At 38.4% G+C, this 27,652-nt stretch overlaps 1 protein-coding gene and 1 long non-coding RNA gene across 5 annotated transcripts; one reads left to right on the top strand and one right to left on the bottom strand.

The window, feature by feature from the left end:
• The first annotated feature begins 112 nt into the window (after positions 1-112).
• Positions 113-21,785, top strand: wdr3 (WD repeat domain 3). 2 transcript variants are annotated; one of them, XM_061793592.1, is made up of 27 exons: positions 113-291; positions 1,655-1,857; positions 2,125-2,334; positions 2,817-2,935; positions 3,214-3,292; positions 4,653-4,748; positions 4,837-4,938; positions 5,013-5,114; positions 6,125-6,225; positions 7,360-7,458; positions 7,541-7,771; positions 10,624-10,717; positions 10,806-10,907; positions 11,574-11,656; positions 12,399-12,537; positions 12,637-12,693; positions 13,075-13,175; positions 13,249-13,360; positions 14,500-14,634; positions 14,718-14,768; positions 16,693-16,758; positions 16,852-16,944; positions 17,071-17,121; positions 18,353-18,396; positions 20,106-20,234; positions 21,330-21,423; positions 21,543-21,785. In XM_061793592.1, the coding sequence occupies exons 2-27, from the start codon at positions 1,684-1,686 to the stop codon at positions 21,696-21,698; spliced, it is 2,820 nt and encodes a 939-aa protein (XP_061649576.1). In that variant the 5' UTR covers positions 113-291; positions 1,655-1,683; the 3' UTR covers positions 21,699-21,785. The 2 variants fall into 2 exon arrangements, with proteins under 2 accessions (XP_061649576.1, XP_061649577.1); XM_061793593.1 differs by lacking the exon at positions 113-291 and adding an exon at positions 426-584.
• On the bottom strand, positions 21,769-26,645 carry LOC133487268 (uncharacterized). Of its 3 annotated transcripts, none has more exons than XR_009791278.1 (3): positions 26,278-26,645; positions 23,555-24,717; positions 21,769-22,860 (listed from the first exon to the last, which is right to left on the bottom strand). It is a non-coding gene; the product is annotated as an uncharacterized LOC133487268 (long non-coding RNA). The 3 variants fall into 3 exon arrangements; XR_009791277.1 differs by having other exon boundaries at positions 21,769-22,864; XR_009791279.1 differs by lacking the exon at positions 21,769-22,860 and having other exon boundaries at positions 23,033-23,716; positions 23,981-24,717.
• Between the last annotated feature and the right edge of the window lie 1,007 nt (positions 26,646-27,652).

A 27,652-nucleotide genomic window follows, 5' to 3' on the forward strand; every position in this document is an offset into this window, starting at 1 on the left:
GATAAAACAAATCAAAATCGAACACCAGCATGCTTTTTGGACTCCAGCCCAAGGCAATAGAATGATAGTAATGACTTACCAAACGCAATGTTTAAAACCTACAATTTGTTGTGTGGGTCGTTCGGAAAGCATAACACGCAATTAATATAGCTCTACATCACATATATTTTTTAAAAGCGCCGCACTGCGCCGCGGCAACGCTACAATGTGAATCTGTGATCGATTAATCCAGTCTGCAGCGATTCCATCACGACAACACAGGACGAAACAATCTCGCTACGCGTTTCAGGGGTAAGACGATAAAATAGCCTCAATTTAGAGGACATTCATTGAACCTTCGTCGTTTAAGTTGCTACACAATATAGACAAATAAAAATCAGCAACGTGAGTGTGAGTGCATGAGCTCTTTCGAGTCAGAAACGTCAACACGTGGGTCCAAGTATGTTGTAGTTGACTGATTTGTTGCACAGAGATAGCCGGGCGGACGGGGTTAGGAACGTACAGAGGCGCTTCCTTGGCGAGATGCGTTGACGCCGCCCGCCTGGAAGATGTCGTACATATAAACAGTCGCTCTGCGGCTAAAGGTAGCCTAGCTTAATTCCATTTGGACTTAAAAAAACGCAAAAATATGGATTCGTTTTATTGAAATAATCATTTACGTTTTGCCCTTTAAAATCGGTCTAGTAATGACAGTTATGTGGCAGCCAGAGCCTAAAATTCGCAGTGGTATATTTCTGACAAGTCCCACTGATAGTTACTAAAGCTACGACTACTGTTGGTGTTTATTTTATGACTTTATATAACGAAATTGTTTCTTAAAAAAATAAAATAAATAACATTTGTAATAATAGCTTGCTGTAATGTACTGTGGTTTCATGTATATCTACAACAGAACACTTGACTCGCCACAGGCTGCACAGAAATGCAATAGTTGTCCACAAAACGTCATATATTTTGGAAAAAAAGTTGTAAATCTTACCACAACTTTAAGTAATTGTAGAAACAAGTGGTAGGTTTACGCAGAAATGCGGTATTTAACTCTTAAAACATTATTTGCTCACAAAACTCAATATTTGTCGGCATAAATTAGCCACATTAAAGTTAGACATTTCGTCGCAAAGATAATTATAATAAATCCCATTGTATCTGCACCATACAATGACAATCAAGGCTGTCTATTGTATTCTATTCTTTTTGTGAATAAATAGTGTTTTCATTGCAAAATATTGCATTTTTGTCAGCAACTACCACTTTCCTGGCGAACTAGATCATTTTGTTCAGTAACTAACATTTGTTGTCCACTTTTGCCTTTTTGTTGGAAAAAAATGCTTCTTTGCGAGCAAATATAGTTTAAATACTGTAGTATTGCATTTCTGTAGCCTTAAAGATCATTTATTTGGCCTGGAAAGTGGTAGTTTGCTACAGAAATGCAATGAGAAACACATATTTGCTCACAAAAAGCGAATACTTTCCGTCAAAAAATTATACATTTCATCATAAAGATCATTTATTGGGTCAGGAAAATTGTAGTTTGCCATTTAAAACAGTAAAGTTGCTCACTAAAGGAGGTATTTATCCCTAAAAATGTAATAGTTGGCCACAAAAAGTGAGATAGTTGGTCTCCAAAAATGTTCCTGTTTGTTTGTTTCCATAGTGATCGGTGCCACCTAGAGGGCATGCGTTATGGGCTTGACCAAGCAGTACCTGCGCTACGTGCCCCACGCTGTGTTCGGCGTGATCGGCAGCCAGAAAGCTAACATTTGCTACGTCACACAACGCGGCGGCGAGCGCGGCCGCTACGTGGCTGTGGCGGCTTGCGAACATGTCTTTGTTTGGGACACCCGCAAAGCGGAGAAGGTGAGAAGAATAAAAAACACTATGCTTTTTGATACTTCCTCAAGGTTTTTCCCGGGTCAAATTGAGGCAGCGGTGGTGCTGCTCTGATCAGCTGGCTCAAACTGTATTTACATGCATTTTATTGTTCTTAAAAATATACAGGAACCATGTATTTAATTAAATTATACAAAAAATATTGTTTGTACAGTTTAACAGCCAAGTTAAACAACTTTAACTTGGTAAGGACGTGTGGTCAATTATTTTTTTTGTCGTCTTCTGATCATCCAGGTGTTGATCCTCGCGGGGCAGAAACATGAGGTGACCTTCCTGTGCCCATCGCCCGACGGCATCCACGTGGCTGTGGGCTATGAAGACGGTGCTGTGCGGATCTTCAGCCTGCTCAACGGAGAGAGCAACGTCTGCTTCAACGGACACAAATCAGCTGTCACGACCGTTTGCTATGACGCACTGGGGGCCAGACTCGTCACCGGCTCCAAGGTAAGTCTGTAACCATCTTGACAGAAATTAAGAAGTGGCGCATGCATAAATACAAACAAATACTGTGGAGCCCCGCATATTCACGGTTCGGCATTTGCAAATTCATCTATTTGCAGTTTTTGGAGGGGACCTATTCCCCATTATTCACTGAAACCATTTAAATTCTAACTGAATTTCTGCTATTTTTGCCGTCAGGCTTGGTCCCTATCCCCTTGCAAATAGCTGTTTTCTCTCTCTCACTCTCTCTCGTTAGTCAGTCAAGTCAGTCAATCAGTCTCAAGTGTCAAATGATCTATGCATACAGTAGTGACTGAAACATTTTCTTGGAACGTGACTTGTTGACTAGCCGTGTTCAACCCATTCCCGAATATTTCAGGTTAATATGTTCGCAAACTGTAGACGCTAAGTGGAACACAAGCTAACGAAGATGCCACTTTTTGAAATGTCACGAGTGAACTGAAACACGTCATTTCCGCTTCCAGGACACGGACGTGATCATATGGGACATCATCAATGAGTGCGGCCTGTACCGACTGCGGGGACACAAAGGCGAGGTCACGCAAGCGCTGTTTCTCAAAGACAAGAACCTCTTGGTGACCAGGTACCATCACAATGAAAAACCCACGAGAACATCCGAATTTTATTTGGGGTTTAGAGGCAACTTGAAATGGTGGCAGGTGTGTGCTGACTCCCATTTAACACGAGTTTGAATGTGACTGGTTAACACAGCCACATTCCCTGTTATGAGAAGGTGTGCACACTTTTTCAACCTAATTTTCTCAATTGTTCATTTAAAAGGGGTGTGTAGACATTTTATATCCACTGTACAGGTATATGAGCATATGAGAGTGTGTGTCACTAAAAGTGTGTTTTCGGCAGCTCCAAGGACAGTTTTGTCAAGTGGTGGGACTTGGACACGCAGCATTGCTTTAAGACCATGGTGGGCCACCGCAGTGAGGTGAGCAACCTTGTAATAACTTCATGCTTTATTTTTATAGACACTTTCATACTGATTTTTGTACAATTATGTACAAAAGAACATAAATTCCAAATTAACAATCATGTTAAAGTTTAACCAATGCAGCCAAAAAAAGAAGAGTGACCTGCGATTGGCTGAGAAGAGTGTTTTAAAAAGCCTGCCAAATTTGAATGAATAAAAAAAAATCACCATGTATTTAAAATAAGGCTCTAAAATCATGAAAAAAGGCTATCCCTTGAGCTGCAGGACTGTGTGGGCATGTCTGCTGAAGGCGCGGTAAACGAGTAATTCCCAACCAGTGTGCCGTGGCGCATTAGTGTGTTGTGAGAGCTCCTCTGGTGTGCCACAGGAAATTATTAAATTTCACTTGATTGGGCAATATGTCATTTATCTACAACAAGTAATGTATCTTTTTTCATTTACCTATACCAGCAGCATATAGAGACAGACAGAACAAATAAATGTTCTTCTACTAGATGGGGGAAATTGACTTGTGTATCTGCTTTTGATGAGTTTTTTGTCTGGTGGTGTGCCCTGGAGATTTTTCAAATGTAAAATATGTGCCTTGGCTCAATAAAGGTTGGGAATCACTGCTGGAGACAGCCCTTCACCTGTCAATCAAATGTTCGCTCATGCTATGTGCTCAGTGTCTGTAGTCAGCTACTGGCTGAATAATGTGTGCAACTGTCGTTATGGTTAATAAACCATTAACGTTCCTGTGTGTCTGTTATGTGGGAGACTCACAGACAACAACTCTGAGTGAGGCACTGATGTATTAAACGACCCCGCCACCGTCGAGCGAGCTCGTTAGCTCAATGTTCACGCTGCTCTGTACAATTCAATGCCATGTACAGTATTTTCCCAAGACCGACTTGAAATTAAATTGCATTGAAAAAGAACTATGCATGGCGGACGACCGGTTAAAGCGTCTGCCTCACAGTTCTGAGGACCGGGGTTCAATCTCCGGCCCCGCCTGTTTGGAGTTTGCATGTTCTGCCCGTGCCTGCGTCAGTTTTCTCCGGGCACTCCGGTTTCCTCCCACATCCGAAAAGCATGCATGGTAGGTTAATTGACAACTCTACATTGCCCGTAGGTGTAAATGTGAGTGCGAATGGTTGTTTGCTCATGTGTGCCCTGCGATTGGCTGGCAACCAGTTCAGGGTGTACCCCGCCTCCTGCCCGATGATAGCTGGGATAGGCTCCAGCACTCCTGCGACCCTTGTGAGGATAAGCGGCTCAGAAAATGGATGGATGGAAGAACTGCATGCAAATAAACTATATTAAAATGCATATAAATGCAACATTAAACATAGTACTTGACTCTTTGTGCCATCATCAGGTGTGGGGCATGACCTTTCTTAACGAAGAGCAGCGACTGCTGACTGGCTCGGCCGACAGTGAGCTTCGAGCGTGGGACATCAGCTACCTGCAGGAGGTGAGGCGAGACCCCAAACAGGAAGGAGACAGGAAGTAGACTTCTGGTAGCTTATGGTTGCTGACATCGTGTCTGTAATGGGGTCCAGGAGCAGGCAGAGGGCGAGCCCAAAGTGAAAATGGGCAAAAGTCTGCTGGAGGAGGACAAGAGCGTTGGGACTGATGAAGACACGGATGAGAGTCCAGAAGACGTAAGGAGAACATTAATCATGTCTTTATGATTAGAGCACATCACTGACTTTGAATTTTTCTTTCTGTCTATTAGCGTATTTTGACTTGCAAGAAAGCAGGCTCCATCCTCCGTGAGGCCAGAGACAGAGTTGTGTCTCTGACCGCTGACAGCAAGGCCAGAGTCATCGTCTGTCACGTGAGTGCAAAATTCCCAGTGACATGGCTTCAATCAAAATCCAATAGTTTATCTAAAAACAAAAATCTTTATTTTGACACAAAACATAATATATTTGTCCCGGAAAAAAAAATCTATTTTGCAATTAAAACAAAAAATAAAACATTATATATGACCACCACATTTTTATTATTTTATAATTTATATATTTTATTTTATATTTGGCAATTAAAAGGCTGTATTAGGTCAGGTATATAGTTCAATTGCATTTATCGACACAATATATGTATATTTGTCCAGAAAAATCTTATAGTGGAGCACAAAAAGGTATGCATTTGGTCTCAAAAATAAACTATTTAGGAATGTTATAAAAATTGGTAGTTTCCCACTACAAGCACATTATATTGCCATTAAAACACTAAATTTGCTTCCATAAAGGCTGTATTTGTTCGTAAAAATTCAACAGTTGACTAGAAAAAGTTATAATTTGCCACAAAAATGTTTCCCACAGATAATTAAAAAAAAGTTTCCCACAGAAATACAATATTTACCCCTCTTATATCGCCAAAGGTTATTTGGGTTTCCATTAGAAGGCTGATTAGTGAGGAGTTTTAATATTTGCCTCAAAAATGCATGTCCACAAACATACAATGGTTGATCACAAAAAGCTATATTTTGTCCAACAAAAGGCAGTATTTTTCCAGGAGAGTGGTACTTTCCCACGGAAAGGCAATGGTAAGCCATTAACACATTATTATATTTGGTCTCAATAATGCTGTGGAGAGGGGGGGGGGGGCAATTTCCCCACATTAAATTATATTTTTACATTCAAACAAAATTTGGATCACAACTATGTTTCCCTCATAAACGGACCATCAAAAAATGGACAAAAATTCCAACAGACACACACAGTTCTCCCAGTCATCTCGGTGAAATGACACAAAACAACAAAGCAAATGGGCAAAATACAAAGTTTAGCAGCAGCTTCATATGTCAAAATATCTAATGTGTTTTTGGACACGACTCATCAGGGCAACGACTCGGTTCTGGAGGTCTTCAAGGTGCTATCGGAAGAGGAAGTGCGCAAAAAGATTACCAAGAAGATGAAGAAAGCCAAGAAGAAGGCGGCCAAGTAAGGACATTAAATGAATTCAGCTTATTATATAGCACATTATGTGGTTCCTGATGACTCTTAAGCCACAATGCTAAAGACACAAAATAATTTGTATTCTCTAACCTAACTCTCATTGTTTTGCATTTTAGTCTCATTTAGTATATTTGTATTCTTTCATTATATTTTGGTCAAATGTTTTGTGTGTTTTTAGTCTATTTTTATTTTTTTGTATTTTCCACAATATTTGGTATTTTTCCGTCTAACGTAGTCTGTGCATAAAAAAAAAAAAAAAACATACAAAAGTATTTGTATTTCTAATAATTTGTAATTTGTATTTTGGCGGCACGGTAGACGATTGGTTAGCACATCTGCTTCACAGTTCTGAGGACCCGGGTTCAAATCCGGGCTTTCCTGTGTGGAGTTTGCATGTTCTCCCCGTGCCTGCGTGGGTTTTCTCCGGGTACTGCGGTTTCCTCCCACATCCCAAAAACATGCATGGTAGGTTAATTGAAGACTCTAAATTGCCCATAGGTGTAAATGTGAGTGCGAATGGTTGTTTGTTTATATGTGACCTGCGATTGGCTGGTGACCAGTTCAGGGTTTTACCGCGCCTCTCGCCCAAAGATAGCTGGGATAGGCTCCAGCACACCCACGACCCTAGTGAGGATAAGCGGTACGGAAAATGAATGAATTTGTATTTTTCTTAATACCTTTGTATTTAAAAAAATTAAGTTTTCAGTTTTTCCAATTTTAGTGTATTTTTTGGATAGTTTTTTATCCTAACACATTTGTATTTTTTCTTAATAGTTGTCTTTGTGTAATATTTTTATTCCTTCCCAAGGGGTTTTTATTTTTTCCTAGTGTTTGTGTTGTGCTCTATTTGTATTATTTCCAGATACTTTGTATTTTTTTTCTGTTTATCTTTGTATTTAAAATAATAATAGTAATTTAAAAAAAATATTTTTGTATTTTCCCCCTAATATATTTGTATTTTTCTCAAATATTTGTATATGTTTGTGTAATATTTTAAGCATTGTATAATATTTTTTTTGCTCTTTTTTTAAGCATCTTAAACTTTAACATGTTGTTCCCACCACCATGCTGTATTATGATTTATATCTGATGAGGATGATGCGTGTGTTCCTCCTTCAGAACAACGGAGGACGACGAGGGCAAGGAGCCGGTGGTGGAGAGGACGCTGAAGGACGAGATCATCCGACTGAGCAACATCAAAGCCTCCTCCAAGATCAGGTGACGTCCCAAGCTAGAGGCGAGGGGGACTCTAGTAGGACTTGACTCCAGTCATACTTATGTCGCCAGTTCATCATCTCAGGTGGGCCGAGTGCCTATCGTGCACTGGAGGCGAGCTGAAGGTGGCGCTGCTGCTGCAAAACAACACGGTGGAGACGTACAGCCTGAATATGCGGGACGCGGCACCAACGGCCAGCAAGACGGCGCGCCTCACGCTGGGCGGCCATCGCAGCGACGTGCGCACGCTGGCATTCAGCTCGGACAACCTGGCCGTGCTGTCGGCGTCCGGGGACACCGTCAAAGTTTGGAACAGGTGATGCATGCGACACTGCTTTTAGCACATCGGTATACATTGCATTTTTCTTATTTTAGTTTTTTGTCATGTACACAACACTGTTTACAGTGGAATTTTGAATGCAGCTATTTTGTGTCCTGTACAGTAATTGTCTCTCCATAGTTCAGAAATAGTGTACACACACACCCTTTAATTTTGGCAAATATTTGTTTTCATTGCATGGCTTAAAGTACTCCGGCGTAGTTCCGGAAATCTGACTTTTGATATTTTATGAAATTTGTTGGTTTTTTTTTTTTTTTTGCACAAGACTTGCCCGATGTATGTGTGTGCTTAAAACAAAACATGAACACAAAAAAAACACTCACGTGACATGTTGAGGGATCACGGAAGATAGAGCTGTACGTGCACTGTAAAAGCGTCTACCATACGGTTTGTAATTGTATTGTTATCTTAGATTTCCCTCTCACTCAAGTGAAATAATTACTGAGGGGTAATTATTTCACTTGAGTTTTCCTCTGAAGTGGGAAGGCTGCGGCGCCGCTCACTGCGGGCTGGGCGGACAGGCTCATCGGCTTTCACATGTGGGGAGCGGAGCAGCCACGAGCCTTGCAATCAATGGGTGAAGAGAAGCCTTGGTAGCCCACAGTAGCCGGCCAGGTCGCCGCTCGGCGCCAAAATAAGGCATATAAACCGGGAGGAACGTTTTGAAGTGTAGTGCAGCTCACAGGCAAACCCAGTTGAACCGGGCCTTTCACATTCACTCATGAACTCAAGTATTGTACTTTAGTTTTGACAAAGTACTGTAAGTCATTTAGACCGTATTTGTCCTGCTTTTTAAATCTGTCACAATTGTCTTAAGTTGCTGTTAATCGTTTTTATATTCTCCCGCTGTCTAGTAAATATTTACCACCCAAAATGTTCAATGTTAATGTTGATTATCAACAAAAAAGTGTGAATATGAGAAAATTCTCCTACTTCCTGAGCTCAATGAAGTCCTTAGTCCTTTTGTGTAAAAGTATAAATAACCAGGTATTTTTTTTATCAGCTGGTTATGTGTTCATAAAGTAGTAATAATAAATTGGTTATCCATTCCTAAACTGATTATCTGTATCCCCCCTCCAGTCCACCTCTGCAATAAGTGAAATATATGAAATAGAAATACCCTATTTAAATGCACGCTACGGCATGTTTTTGTTGCATTTACGGCACTTAAATCTTTTGAAAGGCCTATAAACAATACAAACACGTTTAAACACAATATATTGAGAGAGCGCAGGAGCAATGGATAACACAAAAATATTGTACAAACAGTAGAAAATAGAGTAACAACTGTAATATTATGATTATTGATTTTAAATTTATTTTTGTATGCTTTAAATATTATACCTGAATAGTGACTATAGCTAATGTATAAAATTTACTAAAATTATATTTTATAAATGTATTAAAACTAAATAAGGGCAATCATATCAATATATAAAAGATTGGCTATTAATACATACTATATATATATATATATATATATATATATATATATATATATATATATATATATATATATATATATATATTACTTGAACAATAAAATATACTAAATACCGCAATTTCTCGTGTATAATGTGCATCCATGTATAAAACGCACCCCCAAAGTTGACCTCAAAATTCTGGAAAACACTTCTACCTATGTATGATGCATTTTTAGAATGCATGATTTTGCTTCTACCCATATGATTAAAACATGAAGTATTATTGTTTTTTTGTTAGGTTTTTTGAAGAATTATTATGAAGTTAAGCACTTTATTTGAACACATAATAATTAGTTTTTATTTACTTGCTCTTAATTTGAAATTTACAGCCTTGCTTTTATTTAGTAAATGAGAAAACACAGTTGTGGCCATATGTTTGATTACCCAGGCAGAATTTGTAAGATGAGTAGAATTCTTTAAAGAAAACATGAAGGGCCAGGCGAAACACAATTTTATTTTAATGGGATTCAAATTAAACTGTCAAGCATTTCACAAAAGCATTATCATGAAACAAAACCATAAAGAAGTTGATGGTTGTTGTTCAGTCATCAGTCGTATTTAAAAAAAAATAAATAAAAAATTTCACAAATTCTACCAGGGTATGTAAACTTATGAGCACAACTGTACATATGTGCAGTCATATGTACGTACCCCTGTCATATTGGAATATAAGTGTAGGCTACACCTTTTTCATAACCTCTAGGTGGCGGTGGCAGACTAGAATGAAAGTGTACATGTTTTTCATAACCTCTAGATGGCGACACATTTATAGAAATGCGAAAGTTTTTTAAATTTTCAAATACATATGTATAATGCGCACTGCTGACTTTTGACAATTTCTTTGGGGGGGGAAATGTGCATTATACATGAGAAATTACGCTAGTATAAAATATAAATAAGATAAACATGTAAATGTATATTTTAATACAGAAATAAAAATATGATTATTACAAAATAAAATAGTACATCAAATAAAACTAAAACAATACAACTATCGTAATACAACATCAGAATACACACGCAATAATTGTAAGAAAATAAAATATGATACTACATAAATACTAATACATAATGTATTGCATAATGATACAATTACCGTAATAAAAAAATTAAAAAATAGCTAAATAAAACATCATAGATGATAATACAAAAAATATTCAATTTGCAACTAAATATAATCACAAATAAATTCCAAATAATATATTTAATACATGTATAGCGTTTGGTCTCCAATAGCTGGGCATGCACTTGAAATCCTGTATTTGTTTTCATGTTGTTTGTCTGACATTTTTTTTTAGCCTTGACTGAGAAGTAAAATTAAAAAGAGTTGCTTTTGCGTTTCAGGTCAACGCTGCAGGTGGTGCGCACCATGGCGTGTGAGTACGCCCTCTGCTCCCTCTTTGTGCCTGGAGACAGGCAGATCATCCTGGGGACCAAGGTGCCTGCCCACCACAATTTTATACTCAATGTCCTTCTGAATATTATTAAGTGATGTTCCCCCCCCCCCCCCCCCCCCCCTTTGTCAGAGTGGTAATCTGCAGGTCTTTGAGTTGGCGTCGGGAAGCCTCCTGGAGACGGTCGACGGCCATGATGGAGCCCTGTGGTCCATGTGCCTGGCCCCCGACCAGGTACACCATCAGCTCCACTGACTAACTCTGCTTCCTTATTTTTCTTTGTCCTTTCCTTTTTTTCCTTTTATGTCATTTTTCTTCATATTTTTGCCTCCTTTTGACTGTTTTTGTTTTCCCTTTTGTCATTTTCCCCACTTTTTTCTTCCTTTTTCTTTTTTTTTCTCCTTTTTATTTCTTCCTTTTTGCTCTATTTTTTCATGTTTTTTCCCTTTTACAGCTATCCCCACTTACATTTGTCTTCTTATTTTTCCCCTTGCCTTTGTTTATTTTTCACTTTCTTGCTTTTTTCCATTTTTCCATTATTTTTCCTTTTCCCCTTTTTATTTTTTCATCTTTTCCCCTTTCCCATCTTTTTATTTCTTGATTCCTTTTTTGACCTTAATTTTTCAAAATTGTTTTCTTTTCCTTCTTTTTTTATTTTTTTTGTTTTTGTGTCTTATATTGTCAGTTTCTCAGTGAACAGCACATGAATGTTATTGACAGTGAAAATGAAAATTCACATGTAGGCTACTGTATGTAGGAAGCGTCTTTCTATATACATACTAACTACTGCTAGTATTGTACTAATAGTTTTCCCTATACTGTGAGTGACATTATTTAATTTTGTGTGTCAAATAACAAGATTGTGTTGTGGATGACTTTACGCAATGCATTTGTGTGTAGCGGGGGCTCGTTACTGGAGGTGCGGACAAGACTGTGAAGTTGTGGGACTTTGAGCTTGTGAAGGATGAGGCCAGTGGACACAAGTAAGTTGCAATACTTGCATCAAGTTCTAAGCTATTTGATTATTCCAAAAAAATATGCTGGATGAGATGCAGGAGGACAAGTAGTAGTAGTAGTAGGACAAGTAGCCGACTTGTGGCCTGGCATACACATTACAGTTCACAGTTGTTTTTCCAGGTCTGTGCACGTCATGTGTGGAAAAAATCTTTTTTTCCTTCCTTTTTCCTTTTCCAGTTTTTCTGTTGTTTGTTTTTTATTTCATTTTGTTTTCATTTTATTTCCTTTAACATTCTCCTTTATTTGCCTTTTCTTTTTTCCTTTCTCTTATTTTTTTCTTATTTGTATTTCTTCACTTCCTTTTAATCTTTTCATTACTTTTTTCATCTTTTTCCCATTTTTTCCTTTTTTGTTAATTTCTCCTCCTTTTTCTCATTTCGATTTTTCTTTTCTGTTTTCAATTTTTCTTCTTTACTTTTCCTTTTTCATTTCTGCTCCTCCTTTTTCTCTTGTACATTCCCACTTTTTTCATTATCATCTTTTCCCCTTTGTATTTCTCACTTTTCCCAACTCTTCAGTTTTTTGCCCCTTGTTTCCTTTGTTTCTCCTTTTTATCCATTTGTTTCCTTTTTTCTTGTTCCAGTTTTCTCTTTAGCCTTTTATTTATTTTATTTTATTTCTTTTGTGTCCTTTTACCTTGTTTTTTTTCTCCCTTTTCAAAGTGATTTCATGTTTGCGCGCGTGTGTGTGTGTGTATCTGTGTTGCAGGAGGCTGACATTGAAGCACACGCGCACGTTACAGCTGGAGGAAGACGTCCTGTGCGTGAAGTTCTCACCTGATCACCGCTTGCTGGCTGTCTCCCTGCTTGACTGCACCGTCAAAGTCTTCTACACGGACACGCTCAAGGTAAATGCTCGTTCGACAAGGAAATGAGCTCACTTTCAACAGCTGTGCACTCGCCGCATGACAACTCTCTTCTCTTGTCTCGTCATCCTCTGCATGCAGTTTTTCCTGTCGCTGTACGGGCACAAGCTACCCGTACTTTGTCTGGACATCACTCACGTGAGTAGTAGAATGAAATACTTACGTTTGAACATTTAGATTTAATTTCAAGTGTCTGCTGCTTGTATTTTTAATGAAATGGTTTAAAGGGCTTTAAATAAATTTAGTTCCTTTCATAGTTTTCTGTTTACTTTTTTATTTTAAATTTAGTTTGTTTTTATTTAGATTTTTATACATTAATAAATATTGTATTTTCATGTGTTAATTTTTTAATGTTGTTTATTCATTTATCTTTTTATTTGTAATCACGCCAAGATAATGTAACAGACTTTTGTAAAAAATAAAACAAATTGGGTGCAACTATGGATACTCGTTCCAGAATGTTATTCAATATTATTAATGAAAATAGCCTAAAAATGTTTTTTTAATGGAATTTTGCAGGACAGCATGCTGATCGCTACGGGCTCGGCAGATCGCAACGTGAAGATCTGGGGCCTGGACTTCGGTGACTGTCACCGCTCAATGTTTGCACATGACGACAGGTTGGAAACACTTGAAGATCACTTGTGGTCCCGTCGGACATGGACATAAACGAGTCACTTCTTGTGTGCGCAGCGTCATGTTCCTGCAGTTCGTCCCCAAGACACATTTGTTCTTCACGGCAGGAAAAGACAAGAAGATCAAGCAGTGGGACGCCGACAAGTTTGAACACGTTCAGACCTTGGAGGTCAGTCTCTTTTTCAAAATCAAAAGGCTTCCTGCTGTCATGTTGTGACATCATGGTTTCAAATGTGGTTGACGTCACTGTTGAAAATGATGACCGGTGAACAGCGGTCATAGGTTTACACTACTTGGAGGTACTCATTGGACCACCTGTAACCTATTTGCATAGAATTTGGTATCAATATTGATTTTTCTCTTCTGCATCTTTTTTTGTCCTGGTTCTGTTTTTCCCCTTTCTCTTTTTTCCATTCTTGTTTTCCTATTTTTTGTTTTTAAATTTATGCTTTGCCATTCTTTTCTTTCCTTTTTTTGACTTCTTCAGTCAGTCACGCGGAGCGCTCATTAAAGTCACACAACAACATTTACAGATTTTGGAACTCAGTGCACACATAAGGCGCGCCGTCCAATTTGGAGAAAAATTAAGACTTTTAAGTGCGCCTTATGGTCAGGAAAATACGGTACTGAAACTGCCAAGCTTTCAAATCACAAGCACGCAAAAACTACATGTTTTTTTCTTTCCTCCCTTCACAAGAACCATTGACAGTTTGTTTCAAGTGCATGAGGAGTTAGGAAAATGTGTCTCCTCCAAAAACATGGACATATTTAACGGCATTAATAGTGTTTCAAACTCGTATGGTGGCTTGGACAAGCAGCAGGATAGGGGAGCCGCACCAGTGCTCTACATACATAGCAGAGTGAACTGCCCTGTACTGCAAAGTGAGTAGGCCTTTTAATTGTGGGATTTTGAATGACATACAGGACAAACATAATATATTAAAATTTTGAGTTAGTTGATTTTTGTGAAACAATGCACAAAATGACTTCTTGCACTTAATCTTGGTTTGCTGTTAAGCAGTTTTGTGCCATCTTTGAATGGTATTTTTTATTTAAGAGAGCCCTTTTCACTGGAAAAAATCTGAGTACTGTATGTGGTTATGTTTTGTTTGCTTCAAACCCTTTGTTGTTGAAAAGTGGCATTACAGGCATTTGAGCACGAAATACTGTGATGTACTTTGGTATATATAATAAAAAAACAGACATGCCCAAACTTTGACCATATTTAAAATTACATATACATATATATATATTTTATTTTTGCTTTGCTATGATGAAATAATCACTGATTATCCCTCATCACCCAAGGGCCACCATCGCGAGGTGTGGTGTCTGAGCATCAGCCCCAACGGCAACCATCTTGTGTCGGCCTCACACGACAAGTCTCTGCGCCTGTGGGAGAGGACCAGGGAGCCCATCATCCTCGAGGAGGAACGAGAGATGGTGGGGAAAAAAAATGGAAGAAGGATTATTATTATTATTTTTAAATCTTCTTGGCATTGACCATGTTGTTGTCATTTGGACAGGAGCGAGAGGCAGAGTTTGAGGAGAGCCTGGCCAAGGGTGACGCTCCGGTGGTAAGTTTATATCTTGCTATACGCGTATGTTAGCATACCCACTGTTAGCATCATTTAACTAGCCACGTTACCCACATTGGAGATTTAACCAATCCCATGTTTCCGTGTTGCGATTCTGCAGGTGCCCAGAGATGTGACCACATGTTAACGTGCAATCTGTTAGAATGCCAGCATTTGGATCAATTCCCATTTGAAATAGTACCCAACTTAAGAACATGGTGTTAAATCCTTAATAGTGTCATGTTGGTATCTTGCAATATGTTACATTCAAATGTTTGCATGTTAGCATTCAACCTATCTCTGTAGCACATTAGTGCTTATGCCATCCACGTTTTTGCGTGTGGAGTTTCTGCAGGCCTAAAGATGTTGCAAAGACCAGGTGTTAGCATGGTAGTTGTAAGCATGCTATCTGTTAGTATGTTAAGATTTGATCTATTCCCCATTTTAAAGAGTACTAAAGCACATGGTGTAAAATCCTTATTAATGTCATGTTGCAATCTGGTCATATATTAACATGCCACATGTTAGCATTCAATCGATCTCTCTGCAGTGCATAAGCCAACTGAATTTTTTCGTGTGGTGATTCCGCAGGTGCCTAGAGACGATGATGAGACGAGCTATTAGCATGCTTCTTGTTAGCATTTGATCTATTCCCCATTTTAAAGAGTACTCGACTGAAGCGCATGGTGTAAAATCCTGATATTCATGTTTCTGTCTTGCTATGTATTAGCATACCAAATTTGAGTATGTTAGCATTCAATCTCCGTAGTTCATTAGCGCTTTAGCCAACCACGTTTTTCCACGTGATGATTCTCAGGTGCCCAGAGATGTTGATGAGACTGGTATCATGCTAGCTGTTACCATACTAGCTGTTAGCAGTGTTGGGAACGTTCATTTTTTACGCGAACTAGTTCAAAGTTCAGTTCACCATTCCAAAAATGAAGTAATTCACAGTTAGTTTTTTTGGGTTTCTCAATGTGTTGCTGACTGTCTACTGGCATTTCATTTTCTCATTGTTGCCACCCATTCAGTCCACACTAGTAGCCAGCTGCAGCTTTCACCCTACAATCTCAAAAACAGGAGGGAAAACGTATTGCTTCAATGGTCTTTTTTAAAATGACGAATTAAGACAAAAACAGGACTTTTGTGCTTAATGTGCAAACAAACACACGCAACACAGTATGACAGGAACGATGGTGAAAGGACATTGATAACTTTACATTCTGTGCAGCTCTGGCTGACTATATTGACAAAATATTTTATTTTATCTATTATATTACAAAAAAAATCTATATGACAGTATGATGTCAGTTTTATATAAAGCATTCTGATACAAATAATAATTTTCCTAGTTGGCTTAATCAAATTTTACAATTATGTACTGTATCAGAAAAGAACCACCGAAAAACACATTCACTGCCATTTACGCAGTGTCCCTGAACGCACCTCGCATTCTCACGCAGCTATGACGTACCCGCCTTGAATGGCGTCCGTAGCCGCACTGAATCATTTGCCAAATACAGTGTTTAACTGCTGACATATGAAGGCTCGTACTGTGTGTTCAGATGGGTTTTTTCCTGGAAGTCCCTAAACAGAACATGACACTCTTGAATGAACTTTTGTTTGAAAATTGTTTTTTGACGCCATAATGAGTGTGTTCTCAATTACGTTCATCAGGTAGAAATGAACTAAATTCAGTTCACATTCGCACAAAATATAAACTAGTTCATGAACTTTCGTTCATTGAACTTGTTCAGGTAAAACGCTGGCTGTTAGGACGTTAGCATTTAATCATTTCCCAGTTTGAGATAGTACCCAACTAAAATCCTGTAAAATTCTTACTGATCTGCTGCGGTGCTTCCTGGTTGGTTACTATATCTTATTATATTGTAGCCAATCCTGTGTTTCCGTGGTGATTTTGCAGGTGCCTGGAGAGACACCAGGCGAAGCCGCGCCAGCCGGCAAGAAAACGGTGGAGACAGTCAAAGCTGTGAGTTGCCTTAGTGTTGACTAGCATTCTAGTATGACTAGCATTCTTATTAAAAATGCTGCTAATTTTATCACATGCGTTTTTCGCCACCAGGCCGAACGCATCATGGAAGCTCTGGAGCTCCTCCGCGGGGAGAACAGGAAGCTGGAAGAACATAAATACGCCTGCGAGCGAGCCGGAAAAGAGGTGAGAGATTTTTTTCTTTTTGGTTGTAAAATTAGGTACACTCACCACACCTCATTAGATCCAATCAAAAGTGAGCGTTATCTTTGCTAAGGCCAAATTGTTGATACATTCTTATTGAACTTGCAGCTGCCACTCCCCAAACCAAATCCCATCCTTGTGGCCTTTGGAAACATTTCTGTGAGTACTTCACCCTTACACAAGCACAAACGTATTTGTCTACTATAGGAAATGATGGAGATAGAAATATTAATATTTTATGTGGTGAAATGGTGGACATAGTATAAACTCTCTGCAGAGAGATTGGCCAATGAAAATTGGGGGGCACGTACCAAAAAGTCAGTGGAAGCCATATCCTAATTTTTGCTTTATTCTTAATTTCTCGTTTTGTTTTCCCTTTTCGCTCCATTTCTTATTCATTTTTAATCCTTTTTCTTCATTCTTTTTCCACTTTCCATTTTTTTTTTTGCTTTTTTATTTATTTTTTCTTTGTTGTTCCTCCCTTATTTTATTTTTCTCTCTTTCAGAATCAGAATCATCTTTATTTGACAAGTATGCCAAAAACACGAGAAATTTGTCTCCAGTAGTTGGAGCCGCTCTAGTACAACAACAGACAGCCATTTGACAGAAAATACTTTTGAGACATAAAAACAGACTACTATAGTGAGTGTACAAATAATGTATAATTGGCTCGACAGACAACAATCTCAAGACAAAATTCGCAGCATGTTACAATGGAATTGTAAGTCAACTGTTTAAAAAGTTAATGGCAAGAGGGAAGAAGGTGTTGGAATGTCTGCTAGTTTTAGTTTGCATTTTTTGATAACGCTTACCTGAGGGAAGGAGCTGGACGAGGTAGTGAACAGGATGTGGAGGGCCCAAGAGGATTTTGCATGCTCTTGTCTTAGTTCTGGCAGCGTGCAAGTCCTCAAAAGTAGGTAGGGGGGTACCGACACTCTTTTTTTTTTTATTTTTTTTTTTTAGCAGTTTTGATTGTCCGTTGCAGTCAGAGTTTGCCGTTTTTTGTGGCAGCGCTAAACCAGACTGTAATATATGAAGACAGGACTGATTCGATGGCTGCTGTGTAGAACACAAGCACAAATGTATTTCTCTATTTATGGCTTTTTTCCAAGGCTTTGATGTCAAACAAGTGTGACGGTGCGTTAACCACTGTGAATATTGCAATTTTAACATTGAAACACCCAGAGCTCAACTCTAAAAACAAAAGATGAAGAAAAAGCCAAAGACGTCCACACAGATTAACCCTTTGATGCTTGCTGAACTTCTGGTCTCAAGTCATGCATAACTTTTGTCCTGTAATTTAGAGCCGTATTTTCTCGAATTTTACCATGTCGGAGACTATTTACATTGATTGTGTGCCCCCGCATGTGTCTGTGTGTTGCACTTTCAGCCATCCCGCTATGTTCTTGATGTCATCAAGAAAGTCAGATCCAGGTGAGAAACGACTCCAAACTACATTTTTTTCCTCTTCGTGATTCCCAACCGCTCTCTAATACAGTCGTCAAACATTATACCCTAAGTGCCACCTCAAAAACTACTACCATCATGACCAACTTTAAAATAGTGTCACATAGTTGGCCTAAGAAGTGTTGCTATTTTTTTTATTGGTTTTGTTTATTTTAGTAGTAGCAGTAGTATTTATTTGATTGGCATTAAATCATCAGTCCTTTCAATAAGGTCAAAATTCAAAGAAAAATTCAAATTTCAGAAATAATAAAGGATGAAGCGAACCAAAAAGGTGTGGGGTGAAGCTTCAACATATTGCGCCTGCACCTTTTTTAACTTTTGCAAGGTAACGTAACGTTCATGATACCAACATGAACAAATTTTCTAACATCATAACAAAGCAAAAATGTAATAAATACATGATTAATAGACTGTCTCGTCACAACAGTTGAGCTAACATAACCTAAAGATCAACCATTTTCATAATTATATTTATACCTGATTTGTACTTTTTTTTTTCGGTGCAAGCAAAAGTAATTGTGGAAATATTGAAACTTTTGGTTGTGGTAGTTAGCTTCAACATAAACAACACAGAGGCTTTATTGCTAAAAATATATATTTTAATATAATTGAAAGCCACTGTAATAATACCGTAATTTCTCGTGTGTAATGGGCACAATGTATAATACGCACCCCCAAAATTGACCTAAAAATTCTGGGAAACCCTTCAACCTATGTATAATGCATTTTTACAATGCATGATTTTGGTTCTACCCATATGATCAAAACATTATTATCTGTATTTTGTTAAATTTTTTTCAAAGAATTATTCTGAAGTTTAGCACTTTATTTGAACACATAATACTTTATTTTTATTTACTTGCTCTTATTTTGAAATTCATAGCTCTACTTTTATTTAGTAAATGAAACACACAGTTGTGCTCATGTGTTTGATTACCCAGCCGGAATTTGTGTACAATTCTTTAAAGGAAACATGAAGGACCAGGCGAAACACATTTAGTTTTATTTTAATGGGATTCAAATTAAACCGTCAAGCATTTTAGAAAAGCATTATCATTAAACAAAACATAACCATAAAGAAATTAATGATGGTTGTTGTTCAGTCATCAGTCGTAATAAAAATAAATAAATAAATAAATATTTCACAGTTTCTGCCTGGGTATGTAAACTTATGAGCACAATTGTAAATATATGCAGTCATATTGGAATGAAAGTGTAGGCTACACCTTTTTCATAACCTCCAGGTGGCATACCGGAATGTAAGTGTACAACTATTTTATAATCTCTAGGGGGTGGTGGCATATTGGAATGAAAGTGTACAGCTTTTTCAGAACCTCTAGATGGCAGCATACATTTATAAAATGTGAAAGTCTTTTTCATTTTCTCCTATACCCATGTATAATGCACACTATTGCCTTTTGACATTTTTTTTGGGGGGGGGGGTAATGCGCATTATACATGAGAAATTATGGTATGCACATTTTATTAACACTATGCTTAAGTATAGGAAAATGGAAAAACAGTACAGTACTGGATTAACGCTACTGTAACATCCGGCAGAGTTTGAAGATTTAATTCAGTGATTCTCCACGTACCACTAGTCCCACACCTTTTAACAATCACTGCTCTCATATGATATTTTCTTCTAATTGTGTCTGTTTTATGTGGTATGTCAGCGAGCTGGAGGTGTCCCTGCTGGTGTTACCGTTCCCGTACGTTCCTGAGCTCTTGGAGCTTTTCAGCGGCTTCATCCGGCAGGGCGTGGAGGTGGAGCTTGTGTGCCGCTGCCTCTTCTTCCTGCTCAAGTCAGTCAACCCGCTGCAGGACTTCTTTTAGTATGCTGCATAGCGCCCCATAGTTCATGACACTCACTAATCAAACATAGACGGTGAACTACAACTGTGCTTTAAAAGTGATAATATGTTTGACTTACAGTAATGCCCAGATTCATGCATAACCAAAAGTGCCAAAGCAGGATTTGAGACAAGCTGTAAGGGTATCAAGGAGTTTTATTGTACTTGTATTAAGGTTTATTTTCTTTTTCTCAAGAAAACCGAGTGTTTTTACATTTTTATATTAATATTAATTGTTTGACATTCCCTGAAAAATGCATTAAAAACAAGATTTATTTTTTAAGATAACAGTCTCAGCAAAATTGATCATACCTTTATTTTCTATTAAAAATAAAATCAACAAAAATTTTCCGACTTGTTTTACATTTTATTTTTATACCAAAAGTACAAAAAACGTATTTTTATTCTTGTCAAATAGGCATAAGAGTTATTTTTATTTGTTAGAAACTTAGCAAATATGTCTTATCTTGTATTTTATAGTGTAAAAAAAGTCAGCAAGATTTGGCATATATTTATTAAAATGTAAGCAAAAAATGGTCTGACATGCTATTTTAGTTTTGTATGCATAAAAAGTTTAAGCAAATGTCATTGAATGTTTTTTTTTTTATGTGAAAAGTCTGTCATTTTACATTTCAATTTATAAAGTCTGTAAATTTTTACGCCCTGCGATTGGCTGGCAACCAGTTGAGGGTGTACCCCGCCTCCTGCCCGATGATAGCTGGGATAGGCTCCAGCACGCCCGCGACCCTAGTGAGGAGAAGCGGCTCAGAAAATGGATGGATGGATGGATGGATGTTAATTTTTAATTTATTGTTAAGTTTATATCAGCATATTTTTAAGACCCCTGTTGGTGCATTACATTTTTTTTTTTTTTACCTGAATAGAAGTAAATTCTTTTGTTTTACCTTTTTACATTGTTAAACTCAAATCTTTTATTTCGAACGCGGATTTACGCCCCCTCCCCTACACCAACAAAGTTATGTCCCTGCTTCAGTGCATTTAAATTGCCTCATTTTAATTTCCCCCCCCCAATTTTCCTCCCCTCAGAATTCATTTTGGTCAGATCTCCAGCAGCCAGAAGCTTCTCCCCGTCATCGACGACCTGCGCACCAACACGCTCTCCAAAGTGCTGGACATTCGCGTAAGTCGACCTACTCCACAAACTGCTCTCGTCCGTGACTTGAAACCTCCACTTCATCATCATCATCAGCAGCAGCATCATCACAACCATCATCACCCTTATCTTCTCCTTCAATCCAGGACCTGATGGGCTTCAATAGCGCCGCCCTGCAGTTCCTCCAGCGCGAGGTGGAGAGCAAGGAGGAAGTGATGTTCTTCGCCGACGCCACAGGACGACTGGCGGAGAAGAACAAGCGGCGGAGGAAGCGCGAGAGAGTCATCCTCGGTGTCGCTTGACGATAATTGCAAAGTAGACTGTTGTTTTTTTTCTACCATTATCTTCAATGAGGACAATAAAATTTAATGTTTTGTTCTCACTTTAAATGACTGTCTTTTACAGTGATTTCATCCTGAAATATATACAGCAGATCAATTGTAAATTATATTTTACTGGGGTTAAAGTACTACTGCAACAATTAATTGATTAATCGACAAATAGTTAAATTGTCAAATTAATCGACAACTATTTTGATCATCAATTAATTGTTTAGAAACCTTGTTTAACTTCATATGGTCCAAATCCTCTGATTCAGCCTCTTGACAGGAAATATTCTCAGATTTCTGTAATCAAAATCAAAAGCGGCTTCTCCTCACTAGGGGGCGTGCTGGAGCCTATCCCAACTGTCATCGGGCAGGAGGCGGGGTACACCCTAAACTGGTTGCCAGCCACTCGCACGGCACATATAAACAAACAACCATTCACACTCACATTCACACATACGGGCAATTAAGAGTTGTCAATTAACCTACGATGCATGTTTTTGGGATGTGGGAGGAAACCGGAGTGCCCGGAGAAAACCCACGCAGGAACGGGGAGAACATGCAAACTCCACACCTCAGAACTGTGAGGCAGACGCTCTAACCAGTCGGCCACCGTGCCGCCCTTTTGTGACTAATATGGGTCAAACCAGCAACTGCATCATCCATCAATTTTCTGTACCGCTTATCCTCACTAGGGTCGCGGGCGTGCTGGAGCCTATCCCAGCTATCTTCGGGCGAGAGGCGGGCTACACCCTGAATCAGATTCATTAAAAATAATCGACAGATTACTTGATTAATACAATAATTGTTAGTTGCCACCCTAGTTTAAAGTATTTACAGACCAGAATCTTTTCCATAACTCAACTGATAGAGTTAATGCGCGAAGTTTTGAAAAATGCTATTGCCATGTACTACTTCTTATTGAAGGGAGGAAAAATGTATTTAAATCACAAATCAGATTATTTTTCAAAACAAAATCAAGAATTTTAAGGCCATAGCGCCCAACCTAGCAAGCATGGTCACAGAACTAATTCTACTCGTAAGTCAAGGCACCATTGTATAAAACAAATATTCATTCATTCATTTTCCGTACCACTTATCCTCACTCGGGTCGCGGGCGCGCTGGAGACTATCCCAGCTATCTTCGGGCAAGAGGCAGAGTACACCCAATTGCAGATAAAAGAAATACAAATAATGAATATTTATTTAAAAAAAAAAAAAAATATATATATATATATTATATATATATATATATATATATATATATATATATATATATATATATATATATATTACACTAAAGGGTCAAGATGGATGCAATACAAGACGAGTAAACAGCCCAAAGGGGGTGATGTTGGCCTGTCTGAGCACGGGACCATCAGCCTTGAAACACCCCAACAGTGAAAGTGAGACTTTACAAGCTTGCAAAGAAGGAATTATCTTGCTTTTTTTTTTCTTTTGCCTTTAACATCACAAGCAATGAAATTATCCTTTAAAGCACCACCAAAAATGTGAATAAGTATATTTATAGAGCAGTTAAACAGGGCCAGCAGCTCTTATAAAGATGAAATTTGGACTCGAGGGTTGTAAAAGTCTCACCTACCAGGATGAAAACATTCTTGAGGAAAGTCTCCCACAACAACCAGGATGATTGTCAAATCTGGCCTGGTTGTCAGTACACTGTGTGTGTGTGTGTGTATATATATATATATATATATATATATATTATATATATATATATAAAAATACATACACACACACACAGTGGGTACGGAAAGTATTCAGACCCCCTTATATTGCACCCATCCATCCATCCATTCTCTACCGCTTACCCGGGTCGGGTCGCGGGGGCAGTAGCTTCAGCAGGGACGCCCAGACTACCCTCTCCCCAGCCACTTCATCCAGCTCTTCCGGGGGGATCCCGAGGCGTTCCCAGGCCAGCCGAAGGATGTAGTCTCTCCAGCGCGTCCTGGGTCGTATATTGCACCCGTTTTCTAAAATCATTTAAGCCCCTCAATGTACACATAGCACCCCATATTGACAGAAAAAAACAGAATTGTTGAAATTTTTGCAGATTAAAAAAGAAAAACTGAAATATCACACAAGGCTTACGCCTTGTGTGATATTTAGTGATATTTAGTGATAGTGATATTCAGATCCTGTGATAGTGATAGTGATAGTGATCCTGTGATAGTGATTCAGATCCAGTGATAGTGATATTCAGATCCTTTTCACACCTAGATTTGGGGATCCTCTACCTTTCCTCCTTGCAGATCCTCTCCAATTCTGTCAGGTTGGATGGTGAACATTGGTGGACAGCCATTTTCTCACTTGGGTTTAAGTCAGGGGCTCTGGCTGGGCCTTTCAAGAACAGTCAGGGAGTTGCGCTGAAGCCACTCATTTGTTATTTTAGCTGTCTGCTGTGTCTTGTTGGAAGGTGAACCTTCGGCCCAGTCTGAGGTCCTGAGCACTCTGGAGAAGGTTTTCATCCAGGAAATCCCTGTACTTGGCCGCATTCATCTTCCCTTCGATTGCAACCAGTCGTCCTGTCCCTGCAGCTGAAAAACACCCCCACAGCGCGATGCTGCCACCACCATGCTTCACTGTTGGGACTGTATTGAACAGGTGATGAGCAGTGCCTGGTTTTTTCCATGCATACCGCTTAGAATTAAGGCCAAAAACTTCTATCTTTGTCTCATCAGAGCAGAGAATCTTATTTCTCACCATCTTGGAGTCCTTCAGGTGTTTTTTTTTTAGCGAACTCCATGCGGGCTTTCATGTGTGTTGCACTGAGGAGAGGCTTCCGTCGGTCCACTCTGCCGTAAATCCCCGACTGGTGGACGGCTGCAGTGATGGTTAACTTTCTAGAACTTTCTCCCATCTCCCATCTGCATCTCTGGAGCTCAGTCACAGTGATCTTTGGGTTCTTCTTTACCTCTCTCACCAAGGCTCTTCTCCCCAGGGTACTGGTTGTCCCAAATGTCACCAACTTCTGCTGTTTAAAAAAACAAAAACAAAAAACATCTCCAACCAAAAAAAAGAAAAGAAAAGCCTAATAGCATAGTTGGCAGTCTTTTTTCTATATTAATTTTTTTTAAAAATAAAATAATAATAAAAAAACAACTAGAAAAAACGAACACATTCAACCAACGAATCCAATTAACTCGAATCAACCTTTGTGGATTATCGTAACCTGGATGACTGAGAATCTTAAGAATAAACAGTTTTGGTATTTTGATTGAAATGGTGACACTAAGTTAAAACGTTACTCGGGCAATTATGCTCTTAGGCAAACGATATGATTAAAACAGGTACTATAAACAACTGACAGTAACGAGTAAATTTCACCATCTGTATTTTGGCGTTGAATAGGTCCTACTTCTAACTTTGGAAGTAGGTCGAGAACACTAAATGAACACTAGATGTCAGCCTTGGCTTTTCCGTGATCTGTCCAATTTGGCCTCGAAAGGAAATAGAATCACTAACATCAATAACCTTGCTTGTATCCAATGCCAAAGTTGACCTACTAGTGTGCAGAAATGTCATACAATATTAAAATAAATGTTTACAAGACACAGTTGTTCGAACAGGTATCTATAGTTTTTTTGTTGTTTTTCTGAAAGTCTGGATAAAGGTGCAGATCACAGACATTTTCACATTTGGATTTTTATCAGCGAATTATCCTTCGATGCAGACAAATACAAGAAACGTTTCTGTAAATGTAAACAGTTTGATCTTGATAGGAGTGTTTGGTCTCTTGGCTAAAATTTTCTTTGCTCATTCAGTGAAAAACATCCATATATATATATACATACATCCATTCATCCATTTTCCGAGATATTTTTTTTTTCCGCCTTGGCGGAGGTCTAAGATGGAGAAAACGAGGTGCAGATCAGATTTTTTTCTGAAATGGGTGTACCTTGCTTCTCGCCCAGAGTTAGCTGACATTGGCAAATGCTACGGGTGCCGTAGCCTCCAGGGAGCGCCACAAATTTGGAAAAACTCCCTCTCGGCACAGTAATTATATTAAACTAATTATTACGACTAATTCTTAAATCTAAATGCTAACATAGACTTAAATTTAAACCCCAACCCCTGAATTTAATACACATTTAGATTTTCTTTTGCCTTGGCAGAGGTCTAGGCACTAAATTGCACTTTTTTAAAACTACACAGCCATTTTGTTCAAAACCGTAAAACAATAAGTTGCATTTTGGCAGAATTAAAAAAGAAATGATAAAAGTAGGGATGGGATGTTCGCTATCACTTTTTTTCAGACCAATACCAATTGAGTATTCACTTTTGACTACTCATCAATACCCAGATATATTTTTTCTTTCTGATGCACATAATGATTTGCCAATGTGTCAACCCACTGCAATGTAGCGCCAACTACTGACGAGCAGGACTTAATGTCAGATTCCCCCCCCCCCCAAGTATCAGTGGCTGGTATCGCCAGCCGTACCCGATACCTTGACATAAGGCCGGTCGACACTTGCCCATCCCTAGATGTAAGGATTTAAAAAACTTATGTTAAGAGTTTTCGAACATTTACCTTCATATCTCAGTGGGTTAGAAAGATAGGCTCGTTCTGCTTCGCCAGAGTAGCATTCTGGCTAAATTCAATTTTCCCCTGTCACTCAGATGGTGTTTTCCTTATCACGCCATCTTGGCCGTCGGCGGTCAGGCGCTCGGGTGCCATTTTGATTGACGGCGGGTGCTGTTTCCAAAGCTCAAGTTTTTCGCGGTATCGTCCGCGTGACGACGTTATGTATAGCGCGGCGTGCGGCTATAAATGTACTTTGACCTCCTCGATCCTCCTTCTCCGAGTGCTGCCTGTGGTGTTGACTCCTTCCTTCTTTTTCTGCACCAGGCGCATTCACAGAACTTTTGTCCACACTACTGATGTCCCCTTGCGCCGACTTTGGCACATTTAGAATTATTTATTATTCATATCACATCATTATATCATTACTGCTGTTACAATGACAGTAAAAACATTGCTCATCTTATTCTTATGACTTGATGACTTCAAATAACACATATAAATATCCACTCTGCTAAGCTTTTTTATTTTTTTAAGAATTCTTAAAATTTGTTAAATGAATTAAATTTGTTTGTTTGTTGTAGATTGTTTAATTACATTTTTAAATCAAAATAGCTACTGCAGGTTTTCATTGTTATATCTTATATCTTAATTGTACGTTATAATTTCACTTAGTATCTTTTTAAAATTCAAACCGACTTTAATTTAAAAAAATAGTTTTATTAAAATTTTTATTATCATACTTTTACATAAATTTTTATTCATGCATTTTAGTTTCATTTTTTATTTAATTTAACATTGTTTTTCATTCTAAGCCCCGTTATTACTTTAATTTTAAATATTTTATTATTATATATAAAATTTCCCCTCATTTTCATTCCCATTTAACACTAAAGTGTTTTTTGTTTTTTTGTACGATACACTTATTTGTATTTTTTTCCCCATTTGATTAAACTACAATAGACAAAAATACAACAAACCCTTCAATACAAATTATTACTATTTAATTAAATCACTAAATGAATAGATTTTGTGAATTATTATCAATTTTAAAAATCAATATGAAAACCGGTGGCACGGTTGTTGTTTAAATGTAAATACATAATTTTGTATTTTTTTTAATTTGTTTATTCTATACGTTAAAATGATTTGATTGATTGATTGAGGCGGCACGGTGAACGACTGGTTAGCACATCTGCCTCACAGTTCTGAGGACTCTGGTTCAATCCCCGGCCCCGCCTGTGTGGAATTTGCATGTTCTCCCCGTGCCTGCGTTTGTTTGTATGTGCCCTGCAATTGGCTGGCGACCAGTTCAGGGTGTACCCCGCCTCTCGCCCGAAGATAGCTGGGATAGGCTCCAGCACGCCCGCGACGCTAGTGAGGA

The sequence above is a fragment of the Phyllopteryx taeniolatus genome, chromosome 12 (genome assembly GCF_024500385.1).
Source record: "Phyllopteryx taeniolatus isolate TA_2022b chromosome 12, UOR_Ptae_1.2, whole genome shotgun sequence".
NCBI classification, from domain to species: domain Eukaryota; kingdom Metazoa; phylum Chordata; class Actinopteri; order Syngnathiformes; family Syngnathidae; genus Phyllopteryx; species Phyllopteryx taeniolatus.

Bases quoted from the DNA above. Each gene is read 5' to 3' on its own strand.
- wdr3 (XM_061793592.1), top strand. From the start codon at position 1,684: ATGGGCTTGACCAAGCAGTACCTGCGCTACGTGCCCCACGCTGTGTTC. The intron at 13,176-13,248 runs GTTGGAAACACT...TTGTGTGCGCAG, and splicing joins ATGTTTGCACATGACGACAG to CGTCATGTTCCTGCAGTTCG. The intron at 20,235-21,329 runs GTCAGTCAACCC...TCCTCCCCTCAG, and splicing joins TGCCTCTTCTTCCTGCTCAA to AATTCATTTTGGTCAGATCT.